At 41.2% G+C, this 19,551-nt stretch overlaps 1 protein-coding gene across 1 annotated transcript; it reads left to right on the top strand.

The window, feature by feature from the left end:
* Window positions 1-1,416: 1,416 nt before the first annotated feature.
* Window positions 1,417-7,901, top strand: LOC147256944 (serine protease HTRA3-like). Its single transcript, XM_086210057.1, has 10 exons — window positions 1,417-1,955; window positions 2,181-2,274; window positions 2,545-2,767; window positions 3,204-3,398; window positions 3,544-3,576; window positions 5,816-5,960; window positions 6,051-6,098; window positions 6,181-6,229; window positions 6,376-6,471; window positions 7,641-7,901. The coding sequence occupies exons 1-10, from the start codon at window positions 1,544-1,546 to the stop codon at window positions 7,807-7,809; spliced, it is 1,464 nt and encodes a 487-aa protein (XP_086066183.1). The 5' UTR covers window positions 1,417-1,543; the 3' UTR covers window positions 7,810-7,901.
* The last annotated feature ends 11,650 nt before the right edge of the window (window positions 7,902-19,551 follow it).

Raw genomic sequence — 19,551 nt, 5'->3', positions numbered from 1 at the left:
AAATAAACTTGCCGTTCAAAGGCCCTAGCAAAGATTTGCTCGCCTCACTCATCCAAGACACGTCCATTCCTGTTGTCACCTCAGTCCTGCTTCGTTTGGTTTGACTAGTGACACACGTGTGAAGTGACGTGACACTGCCAAATATGGGTTCTTCAATGGGCCAAGTTTAAAATGCTCGTGTCTGGGTAAAATTTGCATTGAATTGGCACTCAAGTGTTCTATAATTAATCTTCCAATAATTTTTTTTATAACGCATTAATTTGTAGTGTAATTAATTTATGTAATTAACACATTAAAGTGACAGCCCTACTTAATAGACAATGTGATTCTATCATATCACTTTATTTATTGACACTACCTTTAATGCATGTCAAGCGTAATTGCTCCTGCACAATGGCGGAGGCATGGGATGGCCGTGGCCACCTCACACAGAATCCTGGCCACCCGACTGGCCACCCACGACCTGATGCAACCACCGCATCACAGCTGTCACTACTTTCCAACATGCAGAACCTTTTCTGCACTGCCACAGCACTACCAGACACGTTAAATGCGTGCACATCCTGTGTACACATCTGTTTTTTTTTAGGTGTGACAACGATAATTTGGGCACATCCAGAGTGCCCCAAACACATGACAGGTATGTTATAATATCGGCAGGAAGATTTGCTTTTCGCCGCCAGCAAGCTCACTAACAAGAAAAGATAGCAAAAAGTATAAGCATTGTCTAAATTCTTTATGCATTGGTGAAGTCATCCTAACTTTATAAAACTAATATAAATATAAATCAACTGTTTTTCAAATTATGTCTGTGTATTCCTTATAGACCAAGAGAATGAGCTCATAGTAAACACTACAGGCTGAGTTGAACATCACCCAACCCGCGTCCTCTAAACACAGTAAGCAGTACAGTTGTCTGTATATTGTGCAACATTTTTATAGCGTAAGCATCTTTGTTTCTTTTCTAGAAGACATAAGGAAAAAAGTTACATACACTGAATATGATTTTATGTTTTCCACCATTACCTGCATTCCAAATATGGTGGAGATGATTAGAGACATTGCCACACAAAAATTATCACTAACTATCCAGGCCACCCCACAGAAAATTTCCTGGCTCCGCCACTGCTTCTGCAACTAATAAAGGTTGTGTTCTGATGTACCTTTGCTAGATGGAGCTGTAGGGCATTTTATCCCAGCAGTTAGGGTGACAGTGACGTATGTGTGTGTGTTAGAGAGAGAGAGAAAGTCAGAGAGAGAGAGAGAGAGAGACAGAGAGAGAGAGACAGAGAGAGAGAGTCTCTCTCCGATGCAGAGATAGACAGACACAAGGCTGCTGGACTATATTGACTTAAAAAAAAAAACTTGTTCATTTAGATTTTAATTGTTTTCACCTCAGCGATAGAGATAGAGATTAGCCAGATAACTTTCGAGTACTTTATTGATTTATTTCTAAACATAAGGCCATGTTTGGAGGGGACACATTTAACATGAACAACTGAGGAATAATAATTGAGGAATAATCACTCTCGATATTTATATCATGCAGATACTTTTACTGTCAGCGGCTTTTCTCTTGGCGCACCAATCCACCCGAGCCGTGCGCTCCAACAAGTGCGCGTCCCGGTGCGACATAAGGTCGTGTCCGAGCCAAAGCTGCTCCGGTGGGTACGTACGGGACCAGTGTAATTGCTGCCTTGTGTGCAACCCGGGTGAGGGTGACCCCTGTGGCCTCAAAAACGACCTACCCTGTGGAGATGGCTTGGAGTGCAAAATGCTCACTGTGGGGAGGCGGCGGTACTCCAGGGGGACCTGTCGGTGTAAGATCGAGCATGAAGTGTGTGGAAGCGACGGCAAAACTTACGGTAATATGTGTAAGATGATGGCAGCCAACCGTAAGAGGAAGGGGAGACCGGCAGTTCACCAAGTGCACAAAGGACGGTGTTCACTTCCAGGTAGGACTAAGTAGGGGATGTTTTACCCTAGGTCTGCCTTGAGATTCCTAGATTGTTATTTTAACATTTTAACATTTGGGGGATAGATAGATAGATAGATAGATAGATAGATAGATAGATAGATAGATATACTTTTACATTAATAGTGTTTGTTTGTTTGCGCGTGCGTTTGTGTGTGTGTGTGTGTGTGTGTGTGTGTGTGTGTGTGTATACGTTCTGCCCAAGTCCTTTCCAGCAGCCCTCGTTACAAGTTCAACTTCATAGCTGACGTGGTTGAGCAAATAGCCCCTGCTGTTGTCCACATTGAGCTGTACATCAGGTGAGTTATGTGTGTGTGTGTGTGTGTGTGTGTGTGTGTGTGTGTGTGTTTGTGTGTGTAAATTGATTCTGTAGTTATGATTTTAAGAGATTCATTTTTATTTAAATGCAACCTTATTCTCTTATTCCTAACCATTGTGAATGCCATTATGGACTTTTTTTCTTTCTTTTTTTTTTTTTTAAATAATGCATGACTTCCCAGAAATGAAGTTTCCTAAATATGTTCTGCTGACATGACAGCTTGATCAACACTGTGTCTTCTCTTTCATAGACATCCTCTCTTTGGTCACCATGTGCGTCTCTCCAGCGGTTCTGGTTTTATTGTGACTCATTCAGGTGTGATCATCACCAATGCTCATGTGATCACCCCAAGTAACCCAGCAGCAGAGAGGCCTCAGCTACACGTTCAACTCCATGATGGTGACGCCTACGAGGCTGTGGTCAGAGACGTTGACAGGAAAGCCGACATAGCCACAATCAAGGTCAATCCTCAGGTAAAAACACAACTCTTCTATTCCTTTCCTTTTTTTCCAGTTTGTATAAACACACATGCTCTATTTCTTCAGCCCTTCAACCCTCTCATGTGCAAAAGGCATTAGTGCCCGCATCCTGAGTTGCCTCTGTGCCAAGTCCTGAGAGTGCTGCACTAGACACTCAGACAGCTTGCAGGAAATCATCCAAACACCTTCTCTTTGACTCACAGACACAACGCTGATGTGTGTATTCTCACACTGATATCTCAAATACTTCCACACTTTTGTAAGGTTTCAACTCTTCCTTTTTTTCTCTGTCTGCCTTTCTTCCAATGTCTCTTTAATCCTTTGGATTATCTCTCAGTACAAGTTGCACATTATGATTATTATCCTTCCTCGTGTGTGACAATAAGTCTGACTTAATATATGTGTGTTTGTTGGTACATACGCGGAGTAGAAGAAACTTCCCGTCCTCCCTTTGGGCTGTTCAGCTGATCTGAGGCCTGGGGAGTTTGTGGTTGCCATTGGCAGCCCCTTCGCCTTGCAGAACACCGTCACAATCGGCATCGTCAGCACTGCACAGAGAGATGGCAAGGAGCTTGGCATCAAGGACTCAGACATAGACTATATCCAGACAGATGCTATTATCAATGTGAGCCCACACACACTCACATACATGAAGGAGTCTGCATACACCAAGGTCTCACAATGATGTTTCACACTGTATTTTGATTTCAGTTGTCTGCACAAGTCCAATTAACTGTTTTTCTTTTTTATTTCAACTCCTCTGTGACAAGTATGGCAATTCTGGAGGCCCTCTTGTTAACTTGGTGAGTATTTTTGTTGTTCAGGCTTTTTTACTGGATGGGAATCAAGATGTCAACAATAATATCGCAAATCTCAAACTTTATTGCAAATATGGTGTGTAAATATACCAGCTCCAGAAATGTCTGCAGAACCTCTGTGTGTTTATCTCTGTGTCTGTCTGTGGCTCGATTAACTCATTCATCAGATTGTCAAACTGCATCTCTGGTGCCTTGAGGAAGTGAAACTGAGGCCTAAGGGTGTCTGGAGTCCGAGGGTCTATGATAGAGTGGCTGTAATGACTGTCAAAATGACAGGCTGAGATTACGCTGGAAACTCTGGATAGTTTTGATGCTGAGTCTGTCAGTTTGTCTGTCAGTCTGCCCACATGGATGTACATGGCAGTCAATTTATTCAGTGATCACAAATGACAAGATAACCGGTTTGTACTGCTGCAATGACTGCCAGTCAGACTGAGATTCATGTTAGAGAGGTTTTGTGATGTCACACAACCCCCCTTCCCTGCCCCTCAAAATACACTTGTATCATTCCAGTCAGAACTCTACTAATGACCATTCCTCCTCCTCCATCCATTCTAAAAACAGATTACAGTTTTTCTCAATTGCTAAAACTCATTTCTTGAAACCTCCACCCATTTTCTCAAAAGCTTAAAAACAAATCTAAAAGTTGCATTCTAACTATAAACTACATTCACAAATCTCCACTTTTCAATCAAAATCAAACCATCACCTCAAAACCATTTATCCTGCGATCAAAACCAAACACTGTGTTCTGATCATACACACAGCAAGAAAAAAAATGTATTCACCCCAGAGCATTCATTAGACACAACATAAAATAATTTAGAACACAGCATCCAAGGCATGTAGTTAACAGAAAGTGTTTGTTTTAAAAGCAAGCAAAAAATAAAAACATTGTCAAAGTGATATCTACATTCTACACTGTCTTAGCAAAAACTAAATGAAAAGCACCCCACTGCACAATCAAAGTCACTGAGTTTTATTCACCAACATCTTGTCGTTGTGTGGGTTCCGGCCAGAGGACTTCATCCTCATCACAGGCAATAACTTCCCTTCCCAGGCAAAGGGGAGAAAAAAAAAATCCTCGGGTGTGCCGAACCCAGTAGCCTCTAATAAAGCTTTCCAATTGTAGGGCTGTTGGTCATAGACCTTCCACTGCCACACAGAGAAAAACTCCTCCATTAGATTCAGGAAGGGGCTGTAAGATGGAAAGAAAACCTTTATGAAGCGCTGATTGTTGGTGAACCATTTACCTAACAGGACAGCACAGTGAATGCTGACATTGTCTCCAACTATGGATGCCCTGCTTGCTGATCCAGCTGCTCAAACGCAGCCATAATATCATGTAGACCACCCAGAAATGTAAAATGTTCAGTGTTATATGACCCCAGGTATGCATGATGATGGAGAACCCCCACTTACTTATGGCTGCACAAAGGGTGACATTGCCACCACGCCGACCAGGGACTTCCACAATGGCACATTGACCAATTATGTTCCTGCCTCTCCACCAGAATGAACCCTGCTTCGTTTATGAAAATGTATTCATTAGTCCTTTCAATGGAATCCAGTTTAAACACACTCTAAATATGATGAAAAGTAGATACATAAAGTGAAGTAAATACATAAAGTGATACAGAAAGACAGACACATGCAGTAGTGTATTTACAGTATATACACATTACAATATAGTTTACAGTACACTAAAAGTAGCAGCTGCAGTTACCATCCTACAGTAACAGTAGGGCCTATGAACATAGAATTGTATTTAAAGCATCAGCACTGAAAGTGTGTGTAGGTCACACTTGCACAAACAGATATCTTAGATCGTTGACTCTAGCAGAGTTGCGCTTAAAGAGGACTCCTATGTACACTTGTTCATGCTAAGTCTGTTGTGGAGGACATGCCAGTAGTTGACTGAGACACTGTTGATTCCATCAAAATTGACTGTCTTCAGTCACTCTCTGCTGTATTTCACAGAGTTTGTTCACATTCATGAGTTTAGGCCACTGGAAATTTGGTTCACACAATGGAGTGAAGTGTTTTAGCAATGGAAAAACTGAAGCTATATGAGTTTAATGACTGTAATGATGATCTACAAAGTGATTCTAAATGACTCTTTCAGTGTTTCTGGATATTCTAACCATTTACACATGACAGTCACTGGCAGCCATATTTGACAGACAGTCATATTGACAGATTCCTTGATTTGTATTTCATTTAGGATGGCGAGGTTATTGGTATCACCACGTTGAAAGTGACAGCAGGGATCTCCTTTGCTATACCTTCCGACCGAATCAGCCGCTTCCTCACAGAGTCACAGATCAAGCACACCAAAGGTCAGGGGTCAAAGCTTCAAGAACACAAAGGTAAAGGAGAAAATAAAGAATTAATGGCTTGAGAATCATTTCTTTGAAACAGTTCTATCCCAGTATATTTTATCTCACTTCACTTGACAGATGAAACCACCACACCTGGATTACTGGAGAATCACCAATCTGATGCAGGTGAGAGCTGCAACATTTTGGTGATTTATGGGTGTTTTTGAATGGATTTGCTTTCTTGACGACTGTTTTATGTTTATTATAGGAGGAAAGAGACGCTTCTTAGGCATCAGAATGCTCACTATCAACAGAGGGTGAGTTTTTGATGCATATTATCCCTCATCTTGAACTACTGAATAAAACTGGATGTTATTTATAGTATCAGTAATGCAAGTAATTATGATATGTATTTAAACATGAGCAGCAGATTTAGTGTAAGTGTATTTTTTTTTTGTCTCAGTCTTGTAGCAGAGCTGAAAAGTCAGAACCCAGACTTCCCTGATGTCAGCAGTGGCGTTTTAGTGCAGCAGGTCATACCAAACACCGCGGCAGAAAAGTATGTTCACATGCCTGTGTTAAAATCTAAGCTCATGCACACAGAACCGAATACATGTTGTTGGGACAATTTATCAAGGTAACTCTCCTCAGCCAAGGTGTGATGTTGCTTTCGGGTGTTTTTTTTTGGCAATGTAGATATACTTTACTACTTCTGTCAAGTGGGTCATGTGATCATTGCCATTTGTCTGCCTGGTGGCATGGTCGAAGGAAGAACCAATGAACGATGCGGAACTCTCCGAGTGCCCTCATTTTGATTCTATCTTGAATATTGATTGTGAATTTTAGCTGTGTGCACTGTGTACCGGGGTGAAAGTGAGCCGGAACGGGCCGGAACGTAGTTTCGGTAAAATATTCACGGCCGGAACGGAGTTTCGTTAAAAAAAAAAGGAGGAGAAGGGAGTTGTCAAAATCCCATATTAAATAAAGAAAACAACGTCTGAAGGCGGTTTCACTCTGAGCGCGGCAGACGCGGCGCGCTGCGCGGGGTGGGGCGCAAGCACGCGCAGCGCTACCGAGTTGCAGGGCTTGGTTTGCGGTCATGTGACGTCACAGCGCGCCCACATACACAATGAATGGACTTCCCCCGCGCAACCTGCGCCTTGCGCGTTCAGTGTGAAAACGCCTTGACATGGAGTCGTGCCCATGAGCGCATCTCCATGCGAGGCGTTTCTGGTTGGCTTTGATAGGTTAAAACCACACGTGTTCTGCTTTCACGGAACGAAAAAAAGAAAGAAAACAAAACAGAGGGTAAAACCAAATTAGTAATTGTTCTTGAAATTTTCCACGTTTCGTGTTGTGTCACTCACTGTAAAGTGTAAACTGATATTTTGCTAAATAAATCATTGAGTGATATTGACGATCTGTTTTTTCATGTCTGCCTGTTCCCTGTTGTTAGCACTGTAGAGGGCAATTACTGTAAAAAGCAGTTTTCAAAGCATTTCCAGGGGTAGCGCGGGAAGGGTGGGGCTATGGGGGCTGCAGTTGTGTGGGGAACAGACACCCAAAAACTGTAATAAAAATCACCCAAAACCGATTAAAAACTGTCAGACTTTGTCGGCGGGTGCACGTACAGTTCCGGCAAGACTTTTAAGCCACTTTCACCCCTGCTGTGTACACATTTTAAATGTGTCCCTTTTGGAACTTCTGAAATCTTCTTTGTCTTCCCAGCGGAGGGCTAAAGGAAGGTGACGTTATAGTGAAGCTGAATGGTCGAGCTGTGAGAACCACAGATGACGTCCATGAAGTGATGAGAGGAAACCATCCACTCCTGTTGGAGGTTTGCAGAGGAAATGATGACTTACTGTTCAACATCCAACCTTATGTTACAGCGCATTGAAAAAAAGGATGGACTTAGATGATAAAAGTATTAGTAATAACTCTGTAGTTCTAAAAAACAAAGTTGACTTTTGCTTTCATCACTTTAATCAGTTCTGGTTACATATCTCATACAAGATGGATACTTTGCTTAATTCCCCACTTTTATGAAAAAACTGCTGAGTACATTGTATGAGAGTATTCCAGAATAAAAAGGTTTCTAAGATGGATGGCTGTATGGATGTGAATTTGTCTGACCACTGTTCATGTACTTACCTCTGAGGGACCAGCAGCTGTTGTCTGTCTGTTCAAGATGGCAGGTTGGGCTCTTTTGTTTAGGACTTCTTGTCCCTTCTATCTGCTTTGGAAGGATCTCTCCCTCATTTAAACAAACCAAAGCCAACAACTACACCCAGAGAGCATGCAGTTACTCATTGAAAACCTTTAACAGGGGAAAAAAATATCCTCTCCTGTTTTGGTAACAGGGTCCTCATGCAGAACATTTTCTGAATGTTGAGGTTAAGGACCCTGGCAGAAAAAGGTTACAGATTTAGATAATCCAAATAAAGTCCAAGACTAAAACAAAAGTCAACCTGAGCAATTTACGTTTTGTGGTTTGGCTTTTTTTCTGGAAAGAATTACTCTGGACTGTCAAGGGTTATTTAAGAATGGCCTCAAATTGAAAAGTGTGTGTATGTGTGCGTGCGTGCGTGCGTGCGTGCGTGCGCATGTGTGCATGGATGCATGCTTGAGCGTGTGTGTGTGTGTGTGTGTGTGTGTTTTACAGCTCATAAACAGGAGTCACATAGATAATCCCTGCTCATTTTAATCACCAATTAATAATAACCATTGCTTTATTCTCTCTCTCTCTCTCTCTCTCTCTCTCTCTCTCTCTCGCTCTCTCTCTCGCTCTCTCTCTCTCTCACTCTCTCTCTCTCCCTACTATATGGTCCAAATGAGTTAACTACTGTATTCCCCCCTAGAGGCCACATGGAGGCCTGTCTTGTTTGAAAACAAACCCATGATTTCCAGATAGACCAGTAGATGGCGTTTATGGTGTACAAATGTCCTCTTGACGTGGCAAGATTTTACTGTGTAAGAGAAGTGTAGCTTCTTAAACAGTCTATAGATAGTTTTTGGCTCTGACCAGATGATTCTGAAGATGAAGTAGAGGGCACAGCTACATAATTAGTGTGTCTGTGCATTCCTACATAAATTGTAATGTGTTCCAGGAGGGTTTGTGTATAAGAAACACATTACACAGTTAGAGGAAGAAGTCCTACTACAAACCTGACTGTCCTCAAGTGTTCCGTATCACATTGATTGGTTGCCCATTCAATGATTTTATAAATGTTTCCATTTTTGCTTGTTTTCATTCCCCATCTATTTAATGAGGGTGTTTTTTTTAATCAGGAGGAACACGTTTGTTCTGCTGTGGGATCTATCAAAGTCTCAAAGGACCTACAAACACACTTTCTCAATCAGCTGTCGTACATTACAGTTCACATCTTTTTACAGTAACACACAATTTCCTGCCAACTTCCAGCCAATCAGCATTTTGCAAAAATTAGTTTGACTGATATTACCTTGACAATAAAAAACACGCTGTAGGAAAGCACTCTCATAAAAACCCCAGTTTGAACTCTTGTGCGGATGTTTCCAGGCCACTGTCAGTCAGATTAACCACACAGCTCTGACTCAGCAGCTGAGCTGTGTTCTGTGTGTTTCTTTTTTTTTTATCAAAACCTAATGGTGTTTTCTCTGACCATCAGCTTAGACTGTGTGTAAAGATTTACTTTTACAGAGAAATACATTGATCTGAAGCTAGTTTTAAGGGGCTTTATTTTAAAACCACAAGTTGCCCTGTCAAATTGAATTGTAACGATGGGAGTACAAATGTACTTTTGTGTGTTTGTGTGTATGCATGTTTGTATGAGTGTGTGTATGTGTGCTTATGTGTGTTTTAAAATGCATAATCAGCACTGAACCGAGCAAGCCTCAACACATTTTTTTTGTTGTCCAGCTGGCTGTCATGCACTGATGTTATTAATCTCTGACTCCCCTTACCTATTCTTTGTGTTCCTGAACTTCACACAACAAAAATACTGAAATGCACCACTTTTGTTCTCGCTCACATTTTTTTATGAGACCAAGTGATAAATTTAAGATTTTTTTTATAGCACAGCAAAGATTTCTACCTCACAAATTTTTCTCACAGTTATTAAAATCCTTCCCCAAGAATATCCCTCAACCTGACATGTTAGACACATCAACATTGAGAATTGCTCAGACTTTGACTGGTCACATGAAAGGGCGCTCTTAAATTTGCACCTTTATCACACAACGGGATACCTCAGATGTCACAAGTTTTGAGCAAGAGTGCACTGGACCTGGTGACAGCAGGATTGTCCACCAGAGCTGTTACTTCATCTACTGAATGTTTATTATAAGCTGCTGAATGTAAATATTCGGTTAAAATTTTACAATTTTCATGTAAAACAACATGTTATATGTTATTGTCAAAAATATGGTCATATGTAAAAAAATAAAAGTTAAATCTAAATCTGAATGTTAAATCTAAATCTAAATGTGTCTAGGAGTGTAAAGCTAAATATTTAGAAAATATTCAAATTGCCAAGGAAACCACACCCACTGCAGTGGCCTCAAATTGCGCGACCCTCGCCCACACCTCTGACCACATCATGGGATCAATAACGTCAGATGAGACGCTGTGAAACAAGGTGAAATGCAGGCATGGCCGGTTCTCTACAAAGAGAAGAAACTGAACGGGCAGTTATTGCAGGTGTGTGGGCTGCACTCCAAGCTATAACTCCACCGGCACCTCACACCATTTACGGTAAGTAAAGTGGTTTTACTGTACTGCAGTAATGGTGTGACGTGCCGGTGGAGTGGAGGCACAGACTGCAGTTTTGGGCATTTGGCATGACAGCTGGCTATACTGGCATTACAGTAGTAAAGACTCTGACCACTTCCATCTGTCTCACTCTGACTGGATGAGTCACTCCCATACTGACCAGAACTACTGAAGAGAAGAGAAGAGAAGAGAAGAGAAGAGAAGAGAAGAGAAGAGAAGAGAAGAGAAGAGAAGAGAAGAGAAGAGAGGCGAAGAGAAGAGAAGAGAAGAGAAGAGAAGAGAAGAGAGGCGAAGAGAAGAGAAGAGAAGAGAAGAGAAGAGAAGAGAAAAGAAGAGAAGAGAAGAGAAGAGAAGAGAAGAGAAGAGAAGAGAAGAGGGGCGAAGAGAAGAGAATACAGTGTAACACAACATCTCTTTAAAAATAAGGCTCCCTAACTGGCCAATTAGTCTTGGAGCATGCTAAGTAGATCCATGTGTTGTTGTACTGAATACTGCTGCTCTGGAATCTATACTGTGGGTCCAGCTCCAGAAGAAACAGTGTAATAAATGTGTTTATAGCACTTTCAAGCACAGTATCCAGTTGAAAAGGTCACGTTGATTTTGAAGATTTAATGAGAGTTGGAATTCAAGACATTCCTGGGAAAGTATGATCTGTTTTCCTGTGGAAAAAGCCGAAGATCCACCATCATTGTTATTGAATTTAAGTCTCTTCTTTTGTTCTGTGTCTCTCTTGTCCTCTCAGTTAACCAAAACAAATCTCTGTCATGCAAACAGTGCTGATGCTAACACCAGGCTAATAACACAGGAACTGAGAGTTGTTCTTTCTCTTGCTGCTCTCCTTGTTTATCTCATCTTTCTTTTCCAACTTTCTCTTTCTTACTTCTTCATATTAATCTTGTATGTTTCATGTCCTCTTTCTTATTTCACTAAAAATGTACCTCCTATGTGTCTCAGACACTCAAGGCAGAACATCTAATGAGCGCTTGCTAACTCAAGGATATTGTGCCCCTTTCCCACAAACACCTAATCAGGCCCAGTATTACTGGATGTGAATATGGTGACATTACATTTTGAAAGCTGTCTCACTTTAAGATACTTTATTATCTGACAGTTTCGTTGGGCAATCACTTTTTTGGACTAGTGTTGGCTAATGTAGTCATTTATTATTTCAAGTAAGAACTCAAAGAATCGTCCATCAAATAGGTCCCAGCCAACATAAAGAGGGGTTTTCAGTTTATAACCTTAGGTTTGCTGCCCATAACTACTTTTCTTCTCCTCTCTTTCACCTTACTGTCATCAGCATTGTTTCCAGAAACAGCAGGAAGCTGTTTTCAAGAGAGCTTAAAACGTCAACTGTACACTTCCTGCTCAGCACCAAACAGATCAGTTAGCAACAAGATGATGAATATTTGGCAGTGAAAAAGTCAGTGACATTTCTGAAGAATCACACAAAACCCTAAAAAAATGTTAAAGAAAAAAAGACGAAAGCTGAAAATTTGCCAAACAAAAAGCTAACATTATGCTACAAACTAAACCACGGACAACTGACATCACCTCAGCTAGCTTCATACTTATGCTTTCAGCACAATGACCTCTAATGTCCATAAGAACCTCTGTGGTCCTATTTAGTCACTTGTGAGTAACCATTGTTTTGAAGACAAACACAAAGAATTAAAAGAGTGCAGTAATTACTGATGTATTTTATTCCATATAACAAGAGGTTAAAATATCATAAGCTAATGTTAACCACAGATCTTCTTTCTCTGAGTAAGTTCAACAGTGCTAACCTATTTCTGGGATTGAGGAATCATTCAAATGCTGCTCTATTGGAAATTCTCCTTTGTGTGTCTTCCTCAAGTTCATGTCTTCTACCCAAGGCCTGGGATTTTGAGGGCTCTGAGCAGTAGCTTGAACAGAGGTGTCAGATGTTGCACCTGGAATCAGTTGGAGCCACTCTCCCAGTTTGGGGGTCAAACCCCCAGTGCTCCAGTGACTACAGGCACGACTGTTTCCTGCCCTCCCCACATCTTATCTAGCTCCTCTTTCAGCCCTTGGTATTTATTCAGCTTCTCATGTTCCTTTCCCTTGAATTTCTTGTTCTATTAGTCCATTTCTCATCAGGTTGGCCTGGTTCTTTTGCACCAGCCGCAGACCTTGTTGACCCAAGCAACGTCAGAGTTGGTATGACTTTAACACGCAGGTGTTGGTCATCCTTATGTGGGCTAGCATCATTAAGAACCTTGCCTAAGGGTCCATACTGGAAATATGTGACCTGCCCTGACTAACGGATAAATCACGGATCTCATGTGCCAAAATCATTGGTATTAACCAGTGAGCTATAAATCTTAAAACAAGCAAATTATCATCCAATAAAAATTGATAAAAGACTGTCATCTATTTGTGAAAAAATTGAGATCTATTATCTTTTTGTGAAATGCTGTTTGTGAAATAGTTGAAAAGATGGAGATGAATGCATGAAATATGTTAGCATTGCTGTTTCCAGTCTATCCTAAACTAACCTTTTTAGCCTCTTGGGTCAAGGGGCTTTATAAAATCCCATTCAAATGGAAGCCATGGAGGAGGAGAGGTCCCTGTCTGAGACGGACAGGCACAGTAGATTGGTAGGATGAGAAGAAGATACACCAAAAGTTTTATCAAGACACTTTGCAAATAGAGCAGGTTGAGAACCACACGCTTAAAATTAATATCATTAAAAGACACCCAACAATTCCTTCATGAGCAAGCTCTTCTGTGACAGTGGCGATGAAAAACTGCCTTTTAACAGGCTGAAACATATGTGAGCGGCCATCTGCCTCGGCCAGTTGTATTTTTACATTGGGGGTGGGGATGGAAGTGTTTATGTTTTAGTATTTTTTAGGACAAAGTATTTCTTTAAAGTCTGGAGGGGGGAAAAAACTTGCATAAAACATTCCAAGAAGGAGAGAATCAAATGCTATACTGTTTTTACACAACTTCTTCAGAACTGGATGACCTCAAACACACCCTCTCAGAGAAATCCTACACACACATACACACACACACACATACATACACACACACACACACACACACACACATACATACACACACACACACACGCGCACACACACACACACACACTGAAATGTGATTCCAGAAATTCTTTTGTTAGGGCTCAGAGATTGCTTAATCCTAAAAGTCCTTTCTCTGTCTCTTGTCTCCCTCTTTCTGTCGAACTGCTGACTCATGTTTTCCTCTCTCTCTCTCTCTTTCTCTCTCTCTCTCTCTCTCTGGAATTCTCTCTTTTTCCATAAAGCCAGTCTGTAGCCCCCTCTCTGACTTTCTCATCTTTCTTATTATTTCTGTTTTCAGATTTTGAATGATTCACTAACAACTTGAGACCTCTGTGTGGTTGTGCACACGTTTTCACACAGGCAATATTTCTAAGTGTATGATTTGGTTGAGTTCATAAGCTGTGAGTGGGTGTTTTCTTGTGTGCCTTGATCACCCCTCCTGCCCCTGTGCGTTTAGAATTTTAAAGGAACACAATAATTGCTTGGAATTTTGTTGCTGGCTAAGACCCTTAATTAGAATAAAGCAAGATGTGCCCAACTAGAGTCCCAGAACTCTGCAAGGGCAGTTGGCATGCATGTGACATCTTACTTGAGATGAAAAGAGTCTGTTTGTCTCATTATTTTGGTTTATTTTGTTGTTGTTGTTGTTTGACTTAAGAAGCATCTCTGGGTATGCTACCCTGCAGTGGCTGGTGCTCATATAGCTTTATTTGGAAAAAGCAAAGCATGCTGTTTCCTGACAGTCTTTTTTGCCAGCATAGATTCTTCTTCCCTCCATTTTAAAAGCAGAAGAGGAGACTCCTGGAGCACATAGTTGTGAAAAAAATAAACCAGCCAGCCAAGAAAAGGCAGCAGACACTGAAATCTCAGATAACGGCGAAGAAGAGAACCACATGTTCTCTAATGGCCTGACTGGGGGCCAGAATTGTCATCGTGGAAAAAAAAAAAAAACTTGGGATGGGAGAGAAAAAAAATTAAAAACAAGGTCGTGGCCGATGAATTTAATAAATTTATGAGTGTCATTTCATGTAAACAATAACAACACCCATATGGAATAAAGTTTTTAGCAGCAATTTTTTTTGCTTTAGTCCTATCTCAAATGTCTATTTTGTTTTTCATGTATTTAGTCGGGCTGCACGGTGGTGCAGTGGTCAGCACTGTGGCCTCACAGCAAGAAGGTTCTGGGTTCAAGTCCCGGCTCGGGCACGGGATCTTGTGGAGTTTGCATGTTCACCCTGTGCCTGTGTGGGTTCTCTCCAGGTACTCTGGCTTCCTTTCACCCTCCAAAGACATGCAATTTGGGGACTAGGCTGATTGGATTCTCTAAATTGACCATAGGTGTGAATGGTTGTTTGTCTCTCTATGTTGGCCCTGTGATGGACTGGCGACTTGTCCAGGGTGTACCCCGCCTCTCGCTCGTAGATGCTGGGATAGGCTCCAGCCCCCCCGTGACCCTTACTAGTAAGGAATAAGCGGAAGATGACGATGGATCTATTTAGTCATCTTCTTCCCATTTTCATTAAGTGAAGTTTTCCTTGATTAAAAGTCTGAGCATTTTATTTTATTTTGAATCATAGGTCAATGAAAAATTAACTCAATATCTATGTGGTAAACCTTAATGCGTCTCTTCATTATTAATCTTTTCACTAACAATATATATTTCACTAGTCACGTTTTAGTCATTTGATTATTTGGTACGTCTTTAATACCTAATTGAATACTTCAATAACTTCTCCCCTAATGGTCTAACCCATATACAGTGAAGGAATGTTCCTGCTTCAGATATGCATTTTTAACACAACTACTTTTTCAATTACTTCTTTCACATATTCCACATCTTAACTCAATTTTAGACATTTTAATTAGTCTCCAAGATATCAACTTCACATTAACAGACTCCTAGTTTATAGTGGTGTTATACGCCATTAGAGGACACTAATGATATCAGAAACTGTTGTCAGTTTCTTTTCCATGTTGTGATCCTTTATCTGTATTCTCATCAGTGTCTGGCACAAAGCATCAACCTGACACTCATCCATAACATATAATATCGGCTTTTCTTGCATTTTGGAGTTGTTTGTCCTATTCTTATTCATTTAATATCTGGAACACCCATAGGGAATTACTTCAAATTTTGCTGAAATATCCACTGGGATTCAAATGCTTTTAGTGGTAAAACATCAAAGGGCAAAGTCACCTCACATATGTGCTGTGTCTGTCCCAGTTTTAATAAGGTGGTATTCTGGGAACACCTTGAATTTCTCCAAATTTGCCACAAATGCCCTCTGGGACTCAAGGATATTTTGGTGGTAAAGGTCAAGGTCAACAAAAATAAACAATGAACAATGATGTATAAGCAGATATGAAAATAACAGTGATTACTGATAACACTGACTGCAGCTTGCACAAGTCAAGTCAAGTCAATTTTATTTGTATAGTGCCAATTTACAACAAAGTTATCTCCTGACACTTTGCAAGTAGAGCAGGTCTAGCACCACATTCCAATGACTTTACACCCAACAATTCTCCATCAGCAAGCACATCCTGCAACAGCAGCAACAAAAACCTTCCTTTTAACGGGCAGGAACGTCAAGCAGATCCAGGCTCAATGGGGACGGCCTTCTGCTTTGACCCATTGGAGGAAAGAGAGAAGGAGAGTGGGGCCGAGACAAAGACAGATAATGGAGGAAGACAGATATACTGAAGGAAAGAGAGGGACAGAGATAAAGAGAGAGAGAAAGGGAAGAGACTGATAGCCGGGGATGTGAACAGGTGATGTTAAGGTGGTAGCTTGAACCTCTCCAGGTCTGTAGCCTTCTCCAGCAGCACTCGGGATCTAGGATATGGGGAGCCCAAAGGCTCCGGAGAAGAAGACAAGTTAGTGACACATATGAGTATAATCACAATCACAATACAATTTTTTATTTAGGTAGTATTGGTCAAAAACAACCCAATATCTAAATTTTGAAGAAAGAGTGAAATAGTAGGTGGTGCAGCTATGTGATAAAAGTTATCATATCCCAATGTAACATCCAGTTTAGAGAATGTGGAAGCCATAGTTCCACATTTTATGGCTTTCAGTTTCTCACAAATGAGTGTCTTGAGCTCACAATGATGTTTTTTCCCTTGCGTTGTAATGGCAGAATGCTGAAAGGTCAAGCCACATACAATAAATTTAGTCACCACTGATGGCTAACAATAGCACAAACAGTGAACGAATGCAGATTTACAAATTCTCAAACACATCATTTGGTATAATCTACATTTTCTTTATCCATCTGTCCATCCATCCATTTTCTTCCGCTTGTTCCAATTAAGGGTCGCAGGGGGCTGGAGCCTATCCCAGCAGCTATGGGTGAGAGGCGGGGTACACCCTGGACAGGTCGCCAGTCCATCGCAGGGCCAACAGAGAGACCAACAACCATTCACACTCACAGTCATACCCACGGTCAATTAAGTGTATTCAGTCAGCGTCGTCCCCATCTTTATGTCTTTGACGGTGGGAAGAAGCCGGAGTACCCGGAGAGAACCCACGCAGGCACGGGGAGAACAGCCGGGACTCAAACCCGGAACCTTCTTGCTGTGAGGCGACAGTGCTAACCACTGCACCACCGAGCAGCCTTTATCCAGACATATTTTAAGAAATATGCAAACTCTTTGTTTTAACATAAAAAAACAAACTATAACCCTTATGGTTTAGTGCTACCTTGAATGAGCATGGGCAAGTGAAAGTTTTTTTTTTAAAGAAATTTTGGTCAAATTCATATGCTAGAAAAGGATGGATCCACACTAAAGTTTGTTTGTAAATGGGCATTTTGGGGCAGTTTAACAGTAGTAACTGTCTCTTTGATGCAGGGGGATCAAATGTATTAAACAAATATGTGTGAGTACTTGAAAGACAAAAATAATTCTTGTAGGAAGTACATCTTTAAGTCTTCAGAAAATGAACCAATTTTCTCACCTTGGTTAGCATCACATACATTTATGTCAGGCATCCACATTGTCAGCACGTGACTAGGAGCAAGCAAGAGAGAGGGAGTGCCTCAGAGTGACGAAGAGCGCGTGGATGAGAGCGAGTCTTTTGCTGTATGTCTGGACATGTGCGTGTCTGTGTGAGTTAGCGTTCATGTGCAGAGTGTTTGCTCTGCTGCTCACAGGGCTGAAACCTATTTATACACCCTGACTCCCACGCTCCAGAAACACTCATGACATTTATTTCCATTCTCTCACTCTCTCTCTTTTCCTCACATCATCATCTCATTTCCATCTTTTATCACTTTGCTTCTTCTCTCATCATCATCATGGCAGGACAAGGGACATGCCACTACTGCTCTCTGGGTCATTTAATGGTAGAACTGTGCTGCATAGAGAAAACTGATTGGAGTCACTCCCGCAAAAAAAAGGTGAAAAATTCTTAGTCCCTAAGCAATAGGGGGAGGACAACCACTGCTCATTAAATGACTCAAGGTCATGCTGGCAAATATACACCCGGGATAGAAATTTCTCTTTAAAAGCAGGGGGTGGGGATGGATGGATGCAGGACTCACGGACAGTTAAATAATTCTCCCGTTTGAGGCGAAAGAAATGACTGCAAAGTTAAGGTGATGTGAGAGCTCCATATTGTGTTGCAGACCGTGGGAATTGTGTTATGTAATCACACACACGCACTTAGCGTATACATAGAGTCATACAGCCATGGGCAGCAGCTTAGGGGAAGTCAACTGGACCCCACGCTTGCTAACAGGACCTCTTAAGTGCTTCTGCCATCAGCATTCTTTAGCTTGTGTAACTGCCTCTCCAACCCAGGGAACTCAGAGGAAACACGTGACCACAAAGAGGGTTTCTTCTGGCTGAGGGCTAATTTCTCTTTACCTCTTCTTCTTCCCCCCTTGTTCACTGTCTTAGCAACAAAGGGGTTTTGTCTTTCATGGTTATAGATCAATTAACACACAAGGACAGACATTCCACTGAGGATGACAAAAACAAAAGGGCAGCATGCAGTAAATGTAATCTTCTAGGAAGCTGTTAATGATTGAAATAAATGGAAGCTGTAGGGTTAGCAGGCATAAGCAACATCTGGGGAGCTGCTGGTAAGAGGGGCAACACAGCCATCACCATGCATGTATATATATATATATATATATATATATATATATATATATATATATATATATATATATATATATATATATATATATATATACATATACACACACACACACACACACACACACACACACACACACATATATATATATACACATCCTGTATCATGCATACATATGGAGAATTTGCCTATGCATTCACACACACCAACATGCCTTCATGCTTGTAGAGGTGAAAACAAACATTTGTGCAGTCTTTTTGAGGACATTCTTAAACCCTTGTCCAAGACCCGAGACCTTAGGATAGATAGATAGATAGATAGATAGATAGATAGATAGATAGATAGATAGATAGATAGATAGATAGATAGATAGATAGATAGATAGATAGATAGATAGATAGATAGATAGATAGATAGATAGATTCCTGCACATGTTCCGCCATATGCTTGCTCCACTGCTTGTCATATTTCTTCCTCAGGTTCCCTCCTTCCTCTCCTGCTTCCCTCCCTCTCCCTCCCTTCCTCCCTGTCACCCCACCTCTAACAACCTGCATGTGTAACGCTGACAGTGTCCATTGCCCTGTCTGGTATTTGCATGAACACATTGTGGCAATCGGCTTGATCAGGCATTTGAGGGAGATAAACAGAAATCAGAGCAAAAGTAGACGAAAGTTCAAAGAGTGATGAAGCCACTGGAGATTCACTGTTGCTATGGAGATGAGTGATTCT

This window comes from Aulostomus chinensis, chromosome 8 (genome assembly GCF_037954235.1).
Source record: "Aulostomus chinensis isolate RoL2024-O1b breed Wild chromosome 8, RoL_Achi_v1.0, whole genome shotgun sequence".
NCBI classification, from domain to species: Eukaryota; Metazoa; Chordata; class Actinopteri; order Syngnathiformes; family Aulostomidae; genus Aulostomus; species Aulostomus chinensis.
The sequence above is the reverse complement of the archived record's forward strand: the minus strand, read 5'-3'. Positions and strand labels throughout refer to the sequence as shown.